Raw genomic sequence first — 23307 nt, forward strand, 5'->3', positions numbered from 1 at the left:
CGGGATTACAGCCTGAGCCACCGAGCCTGGCTACTATTACTTTTAAAGTTCTGAATTTGGCCTACTTAAAAGGAAACATGTATGCCTCATGTCTTCCACCAAATGCCCTCTCTAAAGTTTCTGTTTTTTGAATGCCCCCTTTCTGCTCTGGTGCAATACCAGGGCCCTTTGTGGCCCTGTGAAGACCCTCGAATGTCCCCTCCCTGCCGCTTTTTACACTCTCCTTCAAGCAGAGTCTGCCACTCTGCCTTTGATCACAGACAACACAGTTCAGAATGCTGTTACAAGCAACCAAAATAGCGAAAGTAGCTAGCACTGATTCAGCCAGGCTTAGATCTCTGCTGCATTCGCTCAGCTAACACTTATGTGTTCCTGGTCCCATGCCACACCAGAGACGTAAGGGTTGAGGGACACGGGGCACACACCGAGACAGCTGTCCTGCCAACACTGCCATCTCCTCCTCAACCTGGCAAGATGAGTGAATGAGGAGTCCAGACAGGTGACTGGAGAAAGGGAGGGGTATTTTTTGATCTGGGGAACAGGGAAGAAGATAAAAGAAGTTACATGTATGGGCCTGAAACTCAAGAAAGAAGTCTGAGCTTCAGATGGGATTTCAGAGCTAGCAAGTAATGCTCCTGCAGCTGCAGTTGAAGGAGCTGCTTGCTTGGTCTCTCTACAGTGATTCTTTGCAGAATGTAAGTGTTGTTCCCTGTACCAGGTGACATTAAGACTTCCTGCTGCAGTCAGAAAAAAACCAGTGGGGAGCAGTTCTAGTCAAAGTTCAGGAAATGTACACGTCACAAGAGCAGAAGCTGCTATGGTCTGAATGTATCCCCAAATTTCATGTGCTGGAAACATAATCTCCAATGCAGCAGTGTTGGAGGGTGGAAACTTTAAGAGGTGATTAAGTCATGTAGGCTCTGTCCTCATGAATGGATGAATGTCCTTTTTGTGGGAGTGGGGTTCTGATAAAAACAGGAGTCTCCCTCTTTCTCTCATGCTCTCTTCTTGCCTTTTTGCCTTCCACCATGGTAGGACAGGGCACAGAGACCCTGGCCAGTTGTGAGTCCCTTGATCTTGGATTTCCCAGCTCCAGAACTGTAAGAACTGTTCTTTATACATTTTTCAGTGTCAGGTATTGTTACAGCAGCACAAGATGGACTAAGACAGAAACTAAGATTGGTATAACATTTGGGAATTTCACGGCATGCTAGCTGACGGCCCTGAGACTTTGTAGATGGATAAGAGCAGTTCTAGATTAGCAAAGGATTCCTGTTAATCAAAAAAAGATAAGCCCCTAGTCATTCCCTAAATATAATCACCCTGTGTCCCCGAAGATGTGTTCACAAGTCCTTCTCCAAGCCACAATTTCATTCTCATGAGGGAAGTACACCATGGTTTGGACTGTCCTGTGCAGATGACCAGTAATCTTAGTATGGGAACCAGTGCCCCTGTCCACTGTAAAGATAGATCTAGTAAGTTCCACTCATCTATTCATTAATGTTTCCCAAGTAATTGCTCAGTACTGGGAAAGATAAGGATAGAAGTTCCTATCTGTATGTCCTGATGGGGGACACAGGCCAATGCATTGGCAATGACAGTGTGGTGAGGGCTGCAGTTTAGGCTGATGTAGATAACTGTAGAAAGTGCCAACCTTCAAGGATTTAGTTTGTAAAGCTGAGGGCCAACCTTGGCCCAAACTCCTCTGCCAGACCACATCGTGTTAAAGATTTCTCACTCCAGGACTCAGCTATCTACCTCATGAGCTCCCTGTGGGGTTTCTGAAGCCTACTTAGACTCAGAAGATAAGTTTTCTTTCCTTAAACAGTCTGATAGCATCACTGATAGAATTCGCTTTTAAATTGGTGGCAAAAATTATGCGAGATTATCACAAAATTAACTTTATTATATTTTTTCCAGCGTAAACTTTGTTGTTAAATATCTTCATTGCCCCGCTGACGTCTGGTTCTTATTTTCTTGACGCTCACAACGTCCTCATCCTGTGTGGGAAGAAAAATCAGAACTCTTAAGTAATTTAAAGAAACATCTGTGTCATCAGCCCTCCTCTGCAAGCCCTAAATCCTTGTCAGGTATTGTAACAGATCCTTAGTCATACAAAATTAATTTTGAGGTTGGAAACATGTTTTAAGATATATCTCATAAGAGCTGTTTTTTCTTGAACTTTTAATTATTCATTCCTTTACATTTAAATGCTGTATTTTTCACAAAACGGTTTCTAATGTATTTTTAAGCTAATACATAATTCAAAAAGAATTTCTTCACTAATGTACACATTTTTCCTAATTAAAAAATGCCAATCAGAAAAAGTGAATTCAACAAAGATTGTTTTGCGTCTCCTTAACCAAACTATCCCCGTGAAGAGGTCAACACTCAACTCTGAGGGTGACCTGGTGTGTCACTTATGCAGGACAGTGTTTGCTTCTGAGTAGCCTGGGAGATGGAGACTTTTCCATCCCCATTTTGCATCAGATCTAATGCAGATGAGAGCTGATCTTGCCTTTTCAAAACGGGTGCCCCAAGCCTTGGTGTCTGCTCTCCTACTTAGTACAGTCCCAACAGCCAGTGAGAAAAGGCTCAAGGTGCTGGTGGGTTTACATTAGAAACAATTTGGCCAAGTGAACACTGGCAGTAGGGGAGGGGATAATTAGAAAAACAAAAGACAAGAATGCAAAAATTTCAAGAATGAGTTTGGATGCAAATGATCTTACATAGTTTTATATAGTGTGGCAGGACTGCCATATTACAGTGCAACCCAAATATTCCCCGTAAGAATTCATTCTGGAAAGGCAGAATGTCAGACCACATGCCATCAGGTGGCAGTCAAGTATGAAAACCGCATTACAGTGGTAATATACAGGCTAATAAAAGGAAGGCTTGCTCCTCTGACTCATTGGCTGGGCTGACCACAGAGCATGGGCAAGAGGTCACTTCACCCACTCTGCAGCTACTCCCTCAGGACTCTGAGGGTGGTAGTAACATTTAGTGAGATCTAGATGTGAATTCAGGTCAGTGTCATTACCACTGTTCTAGAAGACAGCAAACAAATCTCTTCTACCTTTTCAGTAGAAAAGGCACCAAACCAGACAGTCATTTGCAAGCAGTCGGTTCACGGGTGCGAGAGCTGTGGCCATAACACTGGCTCTTAGTTAGACCGCCTCATCTCGTGGTCCTTCCTCAGCCTGAATGTCAGGCACCGCACACAAAATAGTGTTTACTCGGCCAGCATTTCCTGTTCTCAGGAAAGCCAGTGTGTGTACTTGCAGCTGGGGGAAGAAACCAAGGTGAAAAGCTGGTGAAATGATAAGCAAGTTCTTGGAAAATACGTCTTACATATGCATCTCCTGGCCTTTCTCTCATACTCAGACCCAGCAATAGAGAAGCATGTCAGTGTGTGGTGGAGCCTCTGGGGTGAGAAGAAAGAGGCCTGAACGCCAAAGGACACACCAGGCCTGGCTCAGTCATGGGGCCTGGCTGCTGTGTTCGGGGATCGTCCTTGTTATAAGGATGTTTGTCTTTATTCCCTGAAGTTCTCTCTAATAAAGTACTGTTTTCCAGACTGTGAAATTAGTGTTTAGAGCCTGAATTTTATCTTCAAGCTGGACGTGTGAAAGTGTCGACGCACATTGGCCATTGGAGTTCCTGGTGTCCTTTTGGTCTCCAGGATTTTGTCTTGTAGTGCAAGATGTCGTCTGCTTCTAGCCCCCCCCCCCCACGGCAATCTAGGACTTATGACATCCGTGTGGGCATCGATGTCCTTCTGAGCTTTTCTTCCTCCCTCTCTGGAACAATCTGTGGATATCTCCCCATTAGGACCTTGCTCAGCTGGATCCTGACTGTATAGCACATACAGGGGGGCAACAGGGAATCTTTCATCTTCCTGGCAATCTCGGTTCTAGCTTCCTAGCTTATTCTGGAGAGAGCTTGCCAGAATTCTGTATCTGAAGAAGTTATATTTGTTTCATCTGCTGAACACAGAATGTTGCAATTTTAGGTTCAAATTTTATGTGTGCTAAGAATCAAATTTATGCCACTTACAAAAAAGGTAGCAATTCAACGATCTCTATTTTAAACCAGGTAAGCTAAGTATTCCCAAGGAGAACACTAATTGAATTTAATCACGTATTACGGATTTGCTCGTATGATAATTCATGAGAAGATAAATCTGATGTCATTTCAGCAGCGCTTACATTTCATTAATTTAGATACTCTTTGGCTGGGGGAGGGTGAGACAACAGGTGCACTTGCCACTACACAATGGCTGTTTTAGGGACACACTCAAACTTTGTTCCTTCTCCCTTTCCAAAGAACTCTTTGGAAATCTGTACATGACCACTTTAATACATTTTTTTGAACTTAGAAAGACTGCAGATATTTACCTACAATGGTAGTGTGAAGTCAGAAAACAATAGCTAGGTTAGGCAAGGTGGCTCACACCCGCAATTTCAACACTTTGGGAGAACAAGGAGAGAGGACTGCTTGAGCCCAGAAATTTGAGACCAGCCTGGGCAACAGAATGAGACCTTATCTCTATCAAAATGAAAAAAAAAAAATTAGCTGGGTGTGGTGGCATGTGCCTGTAATCCCAGCTACTTGGGAAGCTGAGATGGAAAAATCGCTGGAGCCCGGGAGGTCAAGGCTTACTCCAGCCCGGGTGACAGAGTGAGACACACACACACACACACACACACACACACACACACACACACACAAGCAATAACTAGATGAATTCCTACATGAAGTCTTCATAATGTGAACTTGCTATTGAAGAATTCCCCAAACAGGCATAATCAAATTGAACTAAAATGCAAACTATATGGCTTAGATCAATGCTCTTTCTGTTGGTGTTTCGGGGAGCTGGCAGCGTGTGGTTACACAATGCTCCTTGTCTGCCTTTGCGGCACTGGGCAAAAATATCTCAGAACATTCTGTTTTTTAATAAAGAAACCAGTAAATGACTTACCTTCTTTGGATTTTCCGCACACCTCTTGGCATTCCGTGCTGCTCTCTGTTCAGATTCACGTTCCAAATTGTTTGCTCCGGGCTGCGTTTTAGCCTTTCTTGATCTCAAACATGTGGTGTCTGGATCTCCTCTTCCTCTTTGCTCTTCCCAATTCACCAGGTGGATTCCCACACTTCCTTCTCCTCCTTTGTCCTCTGCTACATGAGGCTGGGAGGTCTTACTTTGTCGAACAGATCGCAAGCGCCTTTTGTTTTCACTGACTTGGTCTCTAGGTGTGGGCTTCCTGGCTCCATCTTCTGGATTTTGAATCTCCATCTCTTGGGAGGATTTCATGGATTTGTTTTCATTTCTCTTTGTTTTCATTTCTCCCGCTGAGGTAAGTACCTCAGTTCTTTGCTGTCCTACCTCAGTTTTATTTTGGCGTCTGGAGCGCAGGGACACTCCCTAAAAAAATAAGAAGACATCCACCCCAGTTCTGTAATTAGTAAAACAAACCTCAAAATTCAACAGGAAAACAACAGCCAACAGAAACTGAAAGGAGAAATCATTTAAAATTTTTACACTGGTTAATTGTCTAAGATACTTGTCGACTAAGACATTCAAAGTTATGCCTTTGTACTTTGCTCCTATGGAAAAATGATCATCTCTACTGACAAAGTATTAATAAGGAATTCAGGATAAATTGCAATAACAGTGCCTAACGTGATAATACCAAACCTAATTTTTACAGTTCACACTGTAGAAAAATGTCCTATTATACAGGCAGTAAGAGAATTCTTAATCCTTGAACAATCACTGCTAAAAGCCGAATAGGAAATTCCCAATTCTGGAGTTTTTCCAAACTTCTGAGGGCAGTAGTAACCTCTCTATCTAACAGTCCAACTGTCACGTTCTTCTCAAGCATATGTACTCCTAGACATATTGTTTTAATTATTCAAATTAGTATTTGTTCCCAGGCCTGATCTGGCTCATAGTGTCTGGAACATAGTACTGAACTGCTCACATTTTCCCAGATCAATCGTTCAAACATTTGAAGATGAACACAACTCATTTGGTCGTTGAGAAACTCTTCCTAAAGGCTGTATTAATCATTTTGACTAGGTCTGTTTCTAAGTTAGTCTATTCCCTCCATAGATCCCAAAAAGATTATTGAACATGGTCTGCAGTTATTCCTCGAGTTGTACTAAACCCTTTGGGAAAGGACATGTGTATACATTTAGGTCACATATACATTACACAAAAATCGACCTCTATCCAAAATGACATGCAATGATTATGGAACGCTTCCCCCCTCACCTTATTTGGAGTGGCTGAGTCGCCTACTTTGTGTTTCTTTCTCTGGGTTTTCACGTTGCCACTGTTCAGATCTTCCTCGCGTTCAACCCTTTTTGCAGGAGCTCTCAGACTTTTCTTCATGATTATCTCGGGTCCAGGGGATGTGCATCTCTCCTTTGGAGCAGACCTCAGTTTCTTGCTGACTGGCATCTCCACGACTTCCTCTGGAGCAGTCACACTATGCGGCCTCTTGGTTCTGGCGACGCTCCCATCTTTTCTGCATCTCCTCGTGGAGGGCAGGGAGCTGCTGCCTTTGGTTTGTAATTTTACAAGGTCTCTGGTGCCTATGGAGTCTTGCTCGGGCTCTCTTTTAGGGGCCCTAAGGACCCTTCTGGATATTTGCGGAGGTTTCCCACTGTCAGGTGTTGGCTCGGAAGTGCTCTTTAGGCTATCAGCATCACGGGTCAGTTCCTCAGGTTGACCAGGTTTTGGGGAGAACTCTTTGGAGCTGGCCAAGTCTTCTAAGGGTTGAGCCTCTTTCTTGGGTCCTCTTGGCCTTCTCCTGCTGCCAGTGACACCTGCCGCTGGGTCCGGTTTCTGCTCTGTAGGTTCCTTAAACATGTTGATGTCTTTATTGTCACCCCCTGGTTCTTTGTCTGCGTGTGTGGCTTCCCCTCTTTGCCTTAGCTGCCTCAGTGCCGGGGGCTCTTCCACATCTACTTTCCTGACACGTGTCGTGGGCACTCTCTTTGTCCTTGTTGTGGTATCTGCTAGTTCTGACTGTGGAGATTTGCAGGATGTTTTTGTGGTTGTCCCACCAGTCACTGATTCCTCAAGTTGACCTGGTTTGGGAAAGAGTTCTTTGGAGCCAGCCAGATCTTCTAAGGGTTGGGCCTCGTCCTTGGGTGCTCTTGGCCTTCTCCTGCTGCCAGTGATACCTGTCGCCGGGTCCGGTTTCTGCTCAGCAGATTCCTTAAACACGTTGTTGCTTTTATCATCACCTACTGGTTCTCTGTCAATGTGTGCGGCTTTCCCTCTTTGCCTTAGACTTCTCGGTGCTGAGGGCTCTTTCACATCTACTTTCCTGACACGTGTCACTGGCCTTCTCTTTGTGCTTGTTGTGGTATCGAGTAGTTCCGGTTGTGGAGATCTGCAGGATATTTTTGTGGTTATGCCTTCAGTCCTTGATTCCTCAGGTTGACCTGGTACTTGAAAGAGCTCTTTGGAGCCACCCAGATCTTCTAGGGGTTGGGCCTTGTCCTTGGGTGATCTTGGCCTTCTCCTGCTGCCAGGAACACCCGCTGCTGGGACCAGTTTCTGCTCTGCAGGTTCCTTAAACACGTTGATGCCTTTACCATCACCTACTGGTTCTCTGTCGATGTGTGTGGCTTTCCCTCTTTGCCTTAGACTTCTCAGTGCTGAGGGCTCGTACACATCGACTTTCCTGGCACGTGTCACGGGCCTTCTCTTTGTGCTTCTTGTGGTATCGAGTAGTTCTGGTTGTGGAGATCTGCAGGATATTTTTGTGGTTGTGACACCAGTCACTGATTCCTCAGGTTGACCTGGTTTTGGGAAGAGCTCTTTGGAGCCGGCTAAGTCTTCTAGAGGTTGGACCTCTTCTTTGGGTGCTCTTGGCCTTCTCCTGCTGCCAGTGGCACCTGCTGCTGGGCTCAGTTTCTGCTCAGCAGATTCCTTAAATGTGTTGATGCTTTTATTGTCACCTGTTGGTCCTGTGTCTGTGTGCATGGTTTTCCCCCTTTGCCTTAGGCATCTCAGTGCCGAGAGCTCTTCTTTCACATCTGCTTTCCTGACACGTGTCACAGGTCTTCTCTTTGTGCTTGCTATGGTGTCTACTAGTCCTGATTGTGGAGACTTGTGGGATATTTTTATGGTTATGCCTTCAGTCCTTGATTCCACAGGTTGACCTGGTGCTTGAAAGAGCTCTTTGAATCCAGCCAGGTCTTCTAGGGGTTGGGCCTTTTCCTTGGGAGCTCTTGATTGTCTCTTGCTGACACTAACGCTTGCTGCTGGGTCCAATTTCCGCTTTGCAGATTGCTTGAAGACTTGGATGCCCTTGTCATCACCTACTGGTTCTTTGTGTGTATGCGTGGTTTTCCCTGATGTTGGTGTGAGCCTGCTGACTGCTGAAAGCTCTTCTTTCCCATCTATTTTCCCCAGAGATATCTTGAGCTGTCGCTTTAAGCTTGTTGGGGTGTTCACTGATGCTGGTTGTAGAGATTTCAAGGGTGTTTTCATGGTTTTGTCAACAGTCATTGATTCCCCTGTGTGACCTGGTATTTGAAAGAGCTCCTTGAAGCCAGCCAGGTCTTCTAGGGGTGGGGTCTTTTTCTTAGGAGTTCTTGACCTTCTCCTGCTGCCTGTTATCCCTGATGCTGAGTCCAGTTTTTGCTCTGCAGATTCCTTGAACACTTTGACGCCTTTGCCATCACCTGCTGGTTCTTTGTGTGTGTCTGTGGTTTCCCCTGATGTTGCTGTGAGTTTCCTCGCTGTAGAGAGCTCTTCCTCTACATGCATTTTCCCCAGAGACATCTTGGGCTGTCTCTTTGAGCTTCTCGGGGTGTCCACTCGTTCTGGTTGTGGAGATTCCCAGGGTGTTTTCATGATTTTGCCAATAGTCAATGATTCCCCAGTGTGATCTGGTGTTTGAAAGAGCTCCTTGAAGCCAGTCAGGTCTTCCAGGGCTGGGGTTTTTCTCTTAGGAGTTCTTGACCTTCTCCTGCTGCCCGTTACCCCTGCTGCTGAGTCCAGTTTTTGCTCTGCAGATTCCTTGAACACTTTGATGCCTTTGCCATCACCTGCTGGTTCTTTGTGTGTGTCTGCGGTTTCCCCTGATGTTGCTGTGAGTTTGCTCCCTGCAGAGAGCAATTCCTCTACATGCATTTTCCCCAGAGACGTCTTAAGCTGTCTCTTTGAGCTTCTTGGGGTGTTCACTCTTTCTGCTTGTGGAGATTTCAAGGGTGATTTCGTGGTTTTGTCAACAGTCATTGATTCCTGGGTGTGACCTGGTGTTTGGAAGAGCTCCTTGAAGCCAGCCAGGTCTTCTAGGGGTGGGGTTTTTCTCTTAGGAGTTCTTGACCTTCTCCTGCTGCCTGTTATCCCTGATGCTGAGTCCAGTTTTTGCTCTGCAGATTCTTTGAACACTTTGATGCCTTTGCCATCACCTGCTGGTTCTTTGTGTGTGTCTGTGGTTTCCCTTAATGTTGCTGTGAGTTTGCTCACTGCAGAGAGCTCTTCCTCTACGTGCATTTTCCCCAGAGTCGTCTTGGGCTGCCGCTTTGAGCTTCTTGAGGTGTCCATTTGTTCTGGTTGTAGAGATTTCAAGGGTGTTTTCATGGTTTTGTCAACAGTCAATGATCCCCCAGTGTGACCTGGTGTTTGAAAGAGCTCCTTGAAGCCAGCCAGGTCTTCTAGGGGTGGGGTCTTTTTCTTAGGAGTTCTTGACCTTCTCCTGCTGCCTGTTTCCCCTGCTGCTGAGTCCAGTTTTTGCTCTGCAGATTCCTTGAACACTTTGACGCCTTTGCCATCACCTGCTGGTTCTTTGTGTGTGTCTGCGGTTTCCCCTGATGTTGCTGAGAGTTTGCTCACTGCTGAGAGCTCTTCGTCTACATGCATTTTCCCCAGAGAAGTCTTGGGCTGCCGCTTTGAGGTGTCTACTCGTTCTGGTTGTAGAGATTTCAAGGGTGTTTTCATGGTTTTGTCAACAGTCATTGATTCCCCTGTGTGACCTGGTATTTGAAAGAGCTCCTTGAAGCCAGCCAGGTCTTCTAGGGATGGGGTTTTTCTCTTAGGAGTTCTTGACCTTCTCCTGCTGCCTGTTATCTCTGATGCTGAGTCCAGTTTTTGCTCTGCAGATTCCTTGAACACTTTGACGGCTTTGTCATCACCTGCTGGTTCTTTGTGTGTGTCTGTGGTTTCCCCTGATGCTGCTGTGAGTTTGCTCACTGCAGAGAGCTCTTCGTCTACATGCATTTTTCCCAGAGACGTCTTGAGCTGTCTCTTTGAGCTTCTTGGGGTGTTCACTCTTTCTGCTTGTGGAGATTTCCAGGGTGTTTTTGTGGGTTTGTCAACAGTCATCGATTCCCCAGTGTGACCTGGTGTTTGAAAGAGCTCTTTGAAGCCAGCGAGGTCTTCTAGTGGTGGGGACTTTTTCTTAGGAGTTCTTGACCTTCTCCTGCTGCCTGTTACCCCTGATGCTGAGTCCAGTTTTTGCTCTGCAGATTCCTTGAACACTTTGACGCCTTTGCCATCACCTGCTGGTTCTTTGTGTGTGTCTGTGGTTTCCCCTGATGTTGCTGTGAGTTTGTTCACTGCAGAGAGCTCTTCCTCTATGTGCATTTTCCCCAGAGACATCTTAGGCAGCCGCTTTGAGCTTCTTGGGGTGTGTACTCGTTCTGGTTGTAGTGATTTCAAGGGTGTTTTCATGGTTTTGTCAACAGTCAATGATTCCCCAGTGTGACCTGGTGTTTGAAAGAGCTCCCTGAAGCCAGCCAGGTCTTCTAGGGGTGGGGTCTTTTTCTTAGGAGTTCTTGACCTTCTCCTGCTGCCTGTTACCCCTGATGCTGAGTCCAGTTTTTGCTCTGCAGATTCCTTGAACACTTTGACGCCTTTGCCATCACCTGCTGGTTCTTTGTGTGTGTCTGTGGTTTCCCCTGATGTTGCTGTGAGTTTGCTCATTGCAGAGAGCTCTTCGTCTACATGCATTTTTCCCAGAGAAGTCTTGGGCTGCCGCTTTGAGCTTCTTGAGGTGTCTACTCGTTCTGGTTGTAGAGATTTCAAGGGTGTTTTCATGGTTTTGTCAACAGTCAATGATTCCCCAGTGCGACCTGGTGTTTGAAAGAGCTCCTTGAAGCCAGCCAGGTCTTCTAGGGGTGGGGTCTTTTTCTTAGGAGTTCTTGACCTTCTCCTGCTGCCTGTTACCCCTGCTGCTGAGTCCAGTTTTTGCTCTGCAGATTCCTTGAAGACTTTTACGCCTTTGCCATCACCTGCTGGTTCTTTGTGTGTTTCTGCGGTTTCCCTTGATGTTGCTGAGAGTTTGCTCACTGCTGAGAGCTCTTCCTCTACATGCATTTTCCCCAGAGAAGTCTTGGGCTGCCGCTTTGAGGAGTCTACTCGTTCTGGTTGTAGAGATTTCAAGGGTGTTTTCATGGTTTTGTCAACAGTCAATGATTCCCCAGCGTGACCTGGTGTTTGAAAGAGCTCCTTGAAGCCAGCCAGGTCTTCCAGGGCTGGGGTTTTTCTCTTAGGAGTTCTTGACCTTCTCCTGCTGCCCGTTACCCCTGCTGCTGAGTCCAGTTTTTGCTCTGCAGAATCCTTGAAGACTTTGACATCTTTGCCATCACCTGCTGGTTCTTTGTGTGTGTCTGTGGTTTCCCCTGACGTTGCTGTGAATTTGCTCACTGCAGAGAGCTCTTCCTCTACATGCATTTTCCCCAGAGACATCTTGGGCTGTCTCTTTGAGCTTCTTGGGGTGTTCACTCGTTCTGGTTGTGGAGATTTCCAGGGTGTTTTTGTGGGTTTGTCAACAGTCATTGTTTCCCCAATGTGACCTGGTGTTTGGAAGAGCTCTTTGAAGTCTGTCAGGTCTTCTAGGGGTGAGGCCTTTTTCTTAGGAGTTCTTGACCTTCTCCTGCTGCCCGTTATCCTTGTTACCGAGTCCTGACTTTGCTCTGCAGATATCTTGAACACTGTGACACCTTTGTCATCACCTACTGGTTCTTTGTGTGTGTCTGTGGTGTTCCCTGATCTTGGTGTGAACTTCCCCAGTGCTGAGAGCTCTTCCGCTACATCTATTTTCCTCAAACATGTCTTGGGCTGTCTCTTTATGCTTTTTGCCGTGTCCACTGATTCTTGTGGTGGAGATTTGCAGTCTATGTTAGTAGTTCTGTCACCAGTCATTAGCTTGTCGTTGCGTTTTGGTGTTTGGAAGAGCTCTTTGAAACCAGCCAGGTCTTCGAGAAATTGAATCTTCTCCTTCGTTACTCTTGACTGTCTCTTCCCTCCAATTACACAGTCTGCTGGGTCCAGTTTTCGTTTTGCAGATTTCTCAAATGCTTTGGTGCCTCTGCGATCACCTACTGCTTCTTTATGTGTGTTTGTGGTTTCCCCTGCTGATGTGAGCTTGCTCAGTGCTAAGAGTTCTTTCACATCTACCTTTCCCAGAGATGTCTTGAGCTGTGTCTTCATACTTTTTGGCGTTCTGGTGGGTGCTGGTTGTGGAGATTTGCAGGGTGTGTTAGTAATTTTGTCATCAGTCATTGATTTCTCAGTGTGGCCTGGTGTTTGGAAGAGCTCTTTGAAGTCAGTCAAGTCTTCTAGAGCTTGGGCCTTTTCCTTAGGAGTTCTTGACAATCTCTTTCTGACAGTTAAATTTTCTGCCACGTCCAGTGTCTGTTTTACAGATTCCTTAAACACTTTGATGCCTGTGGGTACTTTGTCTGTGTTTCCTTTCCCCCCAGATCTTTGTGTGCACTTCTTCAATGCTGAGAGCTCTTTCTCCACATCTGTTTTCCCCAAAGGTGTCTTGGGCTGTCTCTTTGCATTTGTTGGGGTATCCGATGATTTTGGTTGTGGAGCTTTGCAATGTATTTCAGTTCTTTTGTCATCAGTTATGGACTTGTTGGTGCCTTTTGGTGTTTGGAATAGTTCTTTGAAACCAGCCAGGTCTTCTAGAGGTTGGATCATTTCCTTAGAGGTTCTTGGCAGTCTCTGTGCTCCAGTGACATAGTCTGCTGTGAGTAGCTTCTGCTTTGGAGTTTTCTTAAACTCTTGGATGTCTTTGTCATCACCAACTGGTTCTTTGTGTGTGTGTGTGGTTTCTCCGGATGTTGCTTTGAGTCTGCTCACCGCGGAGAGCTCTTCCTCTACGTGCATTTTCCCCAGAGACGTCTTGAGCTGTCGCTTTGAGCTTCTTGGGGTGTTCACTCGTTCTGGTTGCGGAGATTTCCAGGGTATTTTTGTGGGTTTGTCAACAGTCATTGATTCCCCAGTGTGACCTGGTGTTTGGAAGAGCTCTTTGAAGCCAGCCAGGTCTTCTAGGGGTGGGGCCTTTTCCTTAGGAGTTATCGATCTTCTCCTGCTGCCTGTTATACTTGCTGCTGAGTCCAGGTTTTGCTCTGCAGATTCCTTGAAGACTTTTACGCCTTTGCCATCACCTGCTGGTTCTTTGTGTGTGTCGGTGGTTTTCCCTGATGTTGGTGTGAGCTTCCCCAGTGCTGAGAGCTCTTCCGCTACATCTATTTTCCTCAAACATGACTTGGGCTGTCTCTTTATGCTTGTTGGGGTGTCCACTGATTCTTGTGGTAGAGACTTACTGGCCATGTTAGCAATTTTGTCACCAGTTGTGAGCTTGTTGGTGTGTTTTGGTGTTTGGAAGAGCTCTTTGAAGCCAGCCAGATCTAGAGATTGGGTCTTTTCCTTAGGTGCTCTTGGCCGTCTCTTCACTCCAATGACATAGTCTGCTGGGTGCAGTTTCTGTTCTGGACTTTCTGAAAACACCTGGATGGCTTTATCATCACCCACTGGTTCTTTAGGTGTGTACGTGGCTTCCCCTGCAGTTGGTGCAAGCTTGCTCAGTGACGAAAGCTCTTCTTTCACATCTACTTTCCCCAGAGACGTCTTGATACGCTTCTTCATGCTGGCTGGGGTTTTGACTGGTTCTGGTCGTGGAGATTTGCAGGGTATGTTAGTGATATTGTCACTGTTTTTCACCATTTCCTTGCTATGATCTGGTGTCTGGAGATCAGGGCTGCATGCCATGTCTTTCGTGGACTCTGGGTCAGGCATCCTTTGAAGGCCTGTCAGGTCAAATGTTGGTTCACCTTTTTGCCCCCAAGTTCTTCCTGATCTCCTCACAGATGTCACCTTCTCAAAATCGTTTGAGTCCATATTTTCTTTACACGTTTCAAAAGATCTTCTGATTTCTTTTACCTCTCCATCTACTTTGTTTCCTCGTAGTGGTGTCTTTCTTAGCCATCTTCCTACAATGTTCTCAAAACTGTCAGTTTTTGTTTCTTCATGCTTACTTTCTATAGATAACTTCTGTATATTTCTGAGCTCCACGGACCTTCTTAACTTATTTGCACTGGATACTGTCATTGAAGCCTCTGATTCCGCATCTGATGTTTTCATCTCAACATGAGTCATTTTATAGATGTTCCTGGGAGTTCGCACTGTATTTTCATTTATTTTTATAGACTGCCGTCTTAAGGTAGGGCTTGGAGAGTGTTTATCAGATGATTCTTCTGCTGAATTCTGAGTACTAAGGAACATGTTTTCTCCTGTAAGAAATAAGACCAAATACAATAATTCTATTACTGTCTTAGGCCAATTTAGTATTTTATCCATACCTGACGAAAAATGTGAGGCTGCTTATGTGTACACAACTCTGTATGACATAAGAGCCTTGCATACTTAAGAATAGTGACACGTGGCAATACAGTGGGGTCATTATTAAGTGGAAATTGGGCTCTGCAGCGATTACACAAAGGGGAAAAAAACAGTCCTCGAAAAAGTGTTTTCTGAAGGCTGCCATGCTCTGTGTCATTGATCTCAATGTAGACATCTTGTTCTTCAAACATTTAAAAGGAATAGCTGTTTCTTGCCTAAAAACACCAACAAAATAACATGGTTCATAGTTTGTACGGTGAGGGTCTGTATTACATAGGAAATATTTAACTACAGCAAGCGTTTTCAGAGTAACAAACTGTTCCCTCCATGAGGAACACAGTGGCTGGAACCAAATGAGAGATCAGACAGATTCCTCCACCTCCCATCTCACATTTATCCTGGGCCTGCGCCCACCTAGAAGATCAGCAGGAACAATGTATAAACTGTTATCTTTACTTTTTGTAGTTTGCTATCATTTGGAATTTGAATAATTTATATGTATGGATGATGAGCTATCGTATTTTTCTATCTCATCCTCCTTACTTATAAATAAAGAAGCCAAAGGTGTACACGTCATTTAAACTTATGAACTGAATCTTTCTGTCTATGTAAGTCAATGAATGCCAGTTTTAGTTCAGCTGCCGATAAGAATCTCCCCTTTAAACATTATAACAGAAGATGCAAATATTATTATATCAGGAAAATTTGTTGTAGAGAAGTACTACAATGTCGGTTGCAAAGAAATAACATCATCCATAAGTTCCTATCCAAAAAAAAAAATCAGTGTTCAGACGAAAGGAAAACAAATGAAACTCTCTGAAGTGGGTAGTAGAAGTTCTCCTAAATTAGTTACCTGGAAACTTTTTTCCAAGCGAATTCTCTGAATTCGAAGGAATGACAGGATACGTGCTCATCAACTGTGGTTCCTCCTTCACCGGCGTCTTGAACATTTCAGTGAGCCCTGTTAAATGAAAATATTTGAAAAGCGATGGACACTTTGCTTATACATGCAAACCTCAGTCTTCACATACAGCACGCAAAGAGCAACAGATAGATCCCTGGAATTTCTTGTACTCAGGGCCTCGTAAAAGGGCGATTCCATTAATAATTTTCTCATTTTGTAAAATGACAGCAAAGACATAGTCTGCTCCTTTCTTTTAAAGAAAATAAATGAATTTAGTTGACCTCTGTGGTCTTCCAAACTAGTTCCCCAACATGAGGTGTGGCAGTTCATGGGATCCTTCCCATAAGCCCCCCCTATGAGATCCAGACGCTGAGTGTCTTCATGCTTCTCTAGAAGTCTTGGGTTCCTCAGTTCTAGATCTTATGTACAAATAACATGAGTCCACGTTTTAGAAAGTGGCAGAGGGCTGCTCACTTTTAGTACTGTAAAGTAATGATATATATTTTAAAATCAAATCATTCTGCTTTAACACACAAAAAGTAGTTAATGACATGATCTCAGAAAAAAAAACGATATGGAAGATTTAACTTTCTGAAAAACTCATGTAATCCCATGTTCTCCTTATTTTATCCTTCTGGCATCCATGCATGAAAACATTATTTCAATCTGGTAGTCATCTGCCAAGTGTGTTTGGGATATCTGTTCGAAGACTCCCTTCCAAACTGGTTCATTCACTTAGGAATCTTCTTTCCGCAACCTTTCAGGCCTTACTTAAAATGCCCGGGGTTTAGTCTTCAGTAGATATTAATGTTTTAGATGGAATTTATTCACATTAAGGGGTGGGAATTATTTTATTGTCTAGGAGAGCATCTTAAAAGAAGGAACATTTAGCCAGGCATGGTGGCTCACACCTGTAATCTCAGCAATTTGGGAGGCTGAGGCAGGAGAACTGCTTGAGCACAGGAGTTTGAGACAAGCCTGGGCAACATGGTGAGACTTCAGCTCTACAAAAAAAAAACCTAAAAATTAGCTGGGCATGTTGGCGCATGCTTGTAGTCCCAGCTACTTGGGAGGCTGAGGTGAAAGAATCACCTGAGCCCAGGAGGTCAAGGCTACGGTGAGCTGTGATCATGCCACTGCACTCCAGTCTGGGTGACAGAGTGAGACTAACTCAATCAATCATTAAGAGAAACCACTGTCCCAAGCACTAATTATTTAGACATTTTTTCTAAAAAGCATTTTGGAGGGCTTTTTAACATTTCGTAACATATACACATATTAGTGCATTTGTACATGTTCATAATTTGTAAGCACAGTCATATTTACATGTCTACTTTTTTTTTTTGAGACACCCAGGCTGGAATGCAGCTGGAATGCAGTTGCACGATCACTGCAGCCTCAACTTCCTGGGCTCAGGTGATCCTCCTGTTTCAAACCCCCGGGTAGCTGGGACTACAGATGTGCCCCACCAAGCCCGGCTAATATTTTGTAGAGGCAAGATCTAGCTATGTTTCCCAGGTTCGTTTTGAACTCCTGGGTTCAAGCCTCACGCAATTCTCCCACCTCAGTCTTCCAAAAAGGTGGCATTAGAAGCATGAGTCACTATGTCTGGCCTTGCTGGGCTTTAAAAATATAAATATATTGACCCAAATATGACTATAATTAGAGAGTACCTTGCATGTATTATACTGAGAAGTACAACATTTCTCTTTTTTTTTTTTTGAATTGGAGTCTCATTCCATCGCCCAGATTAAAGTGCAGTGGCATGCTAATGGTCACCCAGCGTCAACTTGCTGAGCTCTGGCGATCCTTCTGCCTCAGTCTTCCACGTAGCCAGAACTACAGGTGCACACTACCACACCAGGCTAATTTTATTTTTACTTATTGTAGAAAAAAAATCTCACTAAGTTGCCTGGGCTGGTCTCAAACCCACGGCCTCCCAAATTGCTGGGATTATAGGTTGAACTACCAAGCCCAGCCTACAACACTTCTAAATCATAATATGCCAGGAAATATAAAAATAAGATTCTACCTATTCAGTTCAAATCTCACTGCCTTCCCAAATTATTGACAGTGGAAGCCCCTGGACAAGTTATACAACATGAAACTTAAATTCTGCTCTCATATCATCATTCCTATCTGCTATAACACTATGTAACTCAGGCCACACTTTTACTGAGAGTGGGAATTGAGTGGAAACTTTTGCTCAACTATTACCTGTTTAAAGGAAACTTCTTAGGGGGCTTTATTTCAAGAAACAAGCTACCTAGAAAGAAAGTAAATCTCGAAGAAACAAAAATATTGCTCAAAAACTGCTGACCTGCCTCTGGAATAAACTATTAATATAGCTTCAGGAAGGGAGCAATTCTAAGAACAAGTTGCCTTTCTTCACTATAAAGCACTTTCCAGTTTTCTATATGCACAGTTCTCTTCAGATTAAAGATATGCGTTTGACATTTCCATATCTACTTCTTGTAAGATGCACGATCCCCCCAATGGTCAGAGACCTGCCTTTGTAACGCAAAGCCGCTTTCTCTTCCTTAAACACTATGATCTCAGAAAGTGAACTCAGTTGTTTATTCTGTAATGCTAGTCACAGTAAAGAGAGAAAAACAAACATCAACAGTCAAAAATCATAGGATCAAAGGTTGATGACTTTTAAGAGCCAAAGCTGTGTTTTTACCTGAAAGATCTTCCTTAAAGTCCACCTTATGTTTGGAAACAAAGTTGTTCAGCATTCTGTAGGGTCGGGCAGGCAAGTTGACTTTTTCAATATGAGCTTTCCCTACTATGATGGTACAAGGAGAATTGGCGTGGCCAGTACTGAATTGATTGTGAACACTGCCCATAGGCTTCTGCCAAAAAAAAAGGAAGGAGATGAACAAAGCATCAAAGCACAGATACACCTAATGCAACCTTAAACAATATCAGTCCATGTAAACCTGCCATTCACGGAGGCACTTTTTACCTTTGGCGTATTAGGTCTTCTTTGTCTTTTGTTTATCAGCCTTTGAGGGCTGTGTTTTACAACTTTAGTCTGTGTTTGTTTCGCACCAAGTTTGACGACATCTGCCCACGATTTGGCAACTGTAAAAGGGAAAAGATGATGAAGCCTTTCGAAAATTAGCATTAATGAGATACAATTCCCCTTCGCATATATATAAATATTTTGTCTGAGTTGGAGTCTCACTCTGTCGCCCAGACTGGAGGGCAGTGGCCGCTCCCGGCCACCGCAGCCTCGACCTGCTGGGCTCCGGCGATCCTTCCTCCTCAGCCTTCCGAGGAGCTGGAACTACAGGCACGCGCTACCGCACCCGGCTAATTTTTTGATTGATTATAGAGATGAAGTCTGGCCAAGTTGCCCAGGCGGGTCTTGAACCTGCCACTTCGCCTATATTTGCTGATACCATACTAACCAATGAGGTTGGCTTCAGAAGCACCGCTTCTTCTTTTGGAACAAATCATCTGTAAAATATCGTGTTGGCTTCGACTGATGGACGTCCTCTTCGAAGGCAGATTGCCACTCTTTCTGCCACCTCGCCTAGGAGTGTCTGCCTGAGGAGATTTGCGACCGCTGGAAGCAGAGGCAGCTTTGCACGACCTACGGCTTTGATCATTTGCAACTGGAGTTTTCCCAGGACTAGGAACTAGAGAGCTCATAACCACGTCGTGTGCCGTCATTTCCAAATGAATCTCTGAAGCAGACTCTTCTTTTCCTGAGGGTTGAGGCTGCTCCTGACAAGACAGAAATTCACAGGAAAACTTACCCAGGACCTAACATCTTTCTGATCACTGGCAAAAACCTATTCACTGAAGAATTTCAGCTGTTTAAATCTTGAAATACCAATCGTTGGAACCGCTGTCGTTCGAAGGCATTTAAGGAAAAAAGTAAACAAAAGCACACAAGTCTGAACTGAGTTGCTTCAGGTGCAAGAGGGAAGGAACATCCCAATCTGTGCAAGACAAACATGCTGTGATTTGTCCCATCAAACAGCAGCTGTGGGCGCCCAGCTTCCTGTGGTGCACACAAAAGATGGACTGCTGTCCTCTGGGAGCCAGCGTAAAACAGAGAGGGAAGGAGGCATTGCTTTCTACTCCTGCTGGTAAAAGAAAATAGAGACTGCCCAGGCCTTATGACAAAGGTGTACTATGGGGCCATATATTTCTAGAGGTCAATAGAGACTGCCCAGGCCTTATTATGTACTAAGGTGTACTATGGGGCCATATATTTCTAGAGGTCTGAAAACAAGATAAGACAACACAGCATAAGAACAGATGATTGATTAAACATTCTACAAAGCTGATTATGTAAAAAACCGTCAACGATTTTCCTTCACACCATTTAAATGCCTTAACCACAGCCTTATCATTCTAAAAGAAAATAAAACAACCCTATGGTTATATGCGGTGATGTCTCCAGAATCTTTTTAATTGTATTAAATTGTTTAATCGTTTTTACTTTAACCACAGGGGGATTATGTGGTGCTGTAAACGTGAATGAATGTCAGGAACCTTCTACATTTAAAAAAAAAAAAAATAGGGCTGAGGTCTCTCCCTGCTTGGCCACATTAGAACTGTGGGTAGAGACCCGGATGATTGTATTTCAGTGCTCAAGTAAATGGGTTTCATTTAGTCTTTTTAAAGCCTATTTATTTAAAACCTAAAGGTCTTAGTTATGATTCTGCTTGTGTCAGAATTTGGGAAGGAGTCTGTAGCACAAGTGGACGCCATTCGCTGTGGATGGCTACACTCACCTTGATGATTTTCTTCAGGACAGTTGGCGTGTGAGTGACCAGAGACTTTCTTTTTGTTGGTGTTTCTCCTCTTTTGAGAGGTGTGTTAGGAGGTAAGTTTTCATCAAACAATTCAGGTCTCAGATGCCCACCAAAGGACACACGCCTTCTTTTCAAAGGCAGCCCCTCACTCTTATCTAAAGCAATGAATATAAATGTGGAAAGAGCCATGAAATAAACCATACCAAGACTTCTCATTGATTTCCAATTAGTATTTTTAAAGACTAACCAACTGACAACTCATGGAAACCTAACATCTACAGTGCACCTTCATTCTCTTGCAATACCGATGAAGCTGAAGCTGCTTCATGAGTTTTTGACAGATCTCAGGAGAAAACACTACGACATCACATTCCAGTGGGACAGTACAGGTTTCCCTTAAAATGCTGGCAAATTACAAACAGACAAAGCTTAAGAAAGTGATCAGTATGCAGCAGTAGCTTTCACTTTGGAGGAAACAAATCGAGACAACTTTCTAGAAATGCATACACTGGTGCTTCACCCAGACCTAACTAGAGAACAGATTCTATGAGCTGTGAAAACGTATCCAGGTAATTCCCGCAGTCAATTCATGTGACCCAGACCCCAATATAGATCTTTCTGAACCACTAGTCAATGTAAATCCCTTGTCTAAGTGATGCATCCCCGTTGAGATACCCCGACTGCCACGAGCCATCTGCAGAAATAGAGCCTTGACATTCAGATGACTGCATCAGAATGCCTAGACAACTTTCCTTCTTATAAGCCAACCCTGAAAAGTGTAGGAAGATGCCAAGGAACTACTGCACCTGCTATAAAGGTTACATCTCGGCCACTTATTCTATGGCCTTGGGTTGTCAGTTTCCACATTTGTGACAGAGAGATAGAAAGAAAAGCTACCCATGAGCATTCCGACACCACTGAGGACCAAAAATGTTAATGCCTGTGAAGTATGGAGAAATCTGCCTGGCGTATAAACCCATGGGTATCATCTAGTGTTTATAACAAATTTTTTGTAGCAGACTCTGAGAACAGAGTGTAAGTACAAGAGCACTACCACTCTTTTCGATGTCCAGTGATTGATTCCAAATTCCCAAACTCACGTATTTGTAGTTCAGAATTAAACCCCATATGAGAAGCAATCACAATTACACTTTCCTATTTTGTGATCGATAGGGTGATCCAAAAACACTGGACCACCCTATCTCCTTCAATAGCCCCTGCTACATGCTTTCCTGACAACCTGCACCTCCTCCACCATTCCTTGTTCAAATTATCCAGGTCTTCTGTGTTCTCCATCAGCTAAAATGAAAAATGCCTGTTCTGTCACCGTCCATAAGTACTTAAGATTTTTTCCACCACTTAATCAAGAGTGACTGAATGAAGGTGACATTGATTTATATTATATCATATAAAACGTGTTACTCTTTTAGAAAAAATAAATTTACAGTTAAATAAACTTACTAAGGGAATCATCAAAGTTGCTGATATCAACTGAACTAAGACCAGGTAACCCAGAGCCAATCTCTCCAGCTGTAGTGCCCAATTTCTCAGGCTTGTGGAGGGAATTCTTCTGAATCTTCCTGTCAACTTCAGTAAGCCACAGAGTTAAAAAAGGCTCATTTTGAATTTCTGCTTCTGTAGGCTGGACTTCCACCTCTGTAGCAATACTCCTCCTGTTTTTGAAAGACAGACTTTCTGGCTTATTGGAAGAGTTGGCGGCATCTTCAGCTTTAGTTGGTGTTGGTGCTCGTGTTTGAGTTCTGGTTAATAACTTCCTGGGTGTATGTGTTTTCTCGTCTGTCTTGAAACCTTCACTTTTTCCCAGATTCACAGATTCTCTTCCACCCATAATCCACAGGTCTTCATTCTTACGTTTTTGTGAAGAATTCTGCAGTCGTGAATACTGTACTGGGGTCTTCATTTTAGGAGTCTCCCAGAGAAGGCCAGAGCTCATGGCTTCTTTAGAAGTCTGAGCAAACTCCACATCTCTTTCCTTCCTCTCACTCTGGGAGGGCTTTTGATCAGGTGAAGCAGGGTCTGCCCTCATGGGGATGCTTCTACCAGATCTTGGTCTTGATTTACGTGAGATCAGTAGTTGAGTCTCCTTCTGTAAGTCATCAGCACTTTTCTTTTCTGCTATATAATCAGTTTGTGATCCTGATTTTCTACCATACTGTAGAATATTTCCTTTTTGTGATTTTACATCCAACTCTTTCTTCATTGACTGATAAAGCTTCCTAAAGGGAGATTCATTTTTTTTGCTATTGTCAAGACATTGTGTAGAGGAAACAGACTTCCCTTCTTCATAACAGCTCATTAATTTTGCCCTGAAATTTTCTTTACAATTTCCAGAAGTGGGATCACTGGTATTTCTACCGTTATGTCCAGGATGCTCTGAGGAATGAACAATATTAGATGTTTCCTGGGCAACATTGTCTTCTGAGCCATCTGAGGTAGTACTGTCTCCTTTGACACTCTTGACATGTACCCGAGGTCTTCCCGAAACATTTCCTTCAGTGATTTTGGGATGGGCATTGGAATCTTGATCTTTCCCATCTTGGCAATGAATTATGAAATAAGAAACAGAAGTTCAGCATTTTCTCAATGATTAACATTTGTGGAATTCAATATTTTAATTGTTTCAAATTGTCTTACAACTTAGCTTCCCATTTAGTCTACAAATTATTTAAGGCCTAGAACTTGTAAATCGTATGATACTAGTATTACAATACAGATAAATAAATCTCATTAGCTCCAACAAGCAATATGAAATAGCATATGCCATCAAACTACTGAGAATTGAGTTGACAACTGAACAAGCAGTGTTCTTATACCTGGACTCTCCCTTAAGCACTGTAAGTCACTCAGGAATCTACCTATTGTTGACATGTTAAGTAACACCTCATAGACTTCTGACAGACTAGATATTTAATACTCGCATTCTTCTTATCCCTCTTTTGCCATCA

At 43.8% G+C, this 23307-nt stretch overlaps 1 protein-coding gene across 1 annotated transcript in view; it reads right to left on the minus strand.

Annotated features, from left to right (window-relative positions):
• Positions 1 to 1934: 1934 nt before the first annotated feature.
• MKI67 (marker of proliferation Ki-67) overlaps positions 1935 to 23307 on the minus strand; it is a 29891-nt gene continuing 8518 nt past the window's right edge. Inside the window, 13 exon segments of the mRNA XM_008065074.1 lie at positions 1935 to 2000; positions 4982 to 5425; positions 6278 to 9804; positions 10162 to 11604; positions 11971 to 12348; positions 12697 to 14550; positions 15467 to 15512; positions 15514 to 15623; positions 18250 to 18421; positions 18535 to 18653; positions 18983 to 19301; positions 20321 to 20496; positions 21803 to 22897. Coding sequence (XP_008063265.1) covers positions 1935 to 2000; positions 4982 to 5425; positions 6278 to 9804; positions 10162 to 11604; positions 11971 to 12348; positions 12697 to 14550; positions 15467 to 15512; positions 15514 to 15623; positions 18250 to 18421; positions 18535 to 18653; positions 18983 to 19301; positions 20321 to 20496; positions 21803 to 22897 — 9749 coding nt within the window.

The sequence above is a fragment of the Carlito syrichta genome, unplaced genomic scaffold (assembly GCF_000164805.1).
Source record: "Carlito syrichta isolate Samal-C Ts95f unplaced genomic scaffold, Tarsius_syrichta-2.0.1 Scaffold308151, whole genome shotgun sequence".
NCBI lineage: Eukaryota > Metazoa > Chordata > Mammalia > Primates > Tarsiidae > Carlito > Carlito syrichta.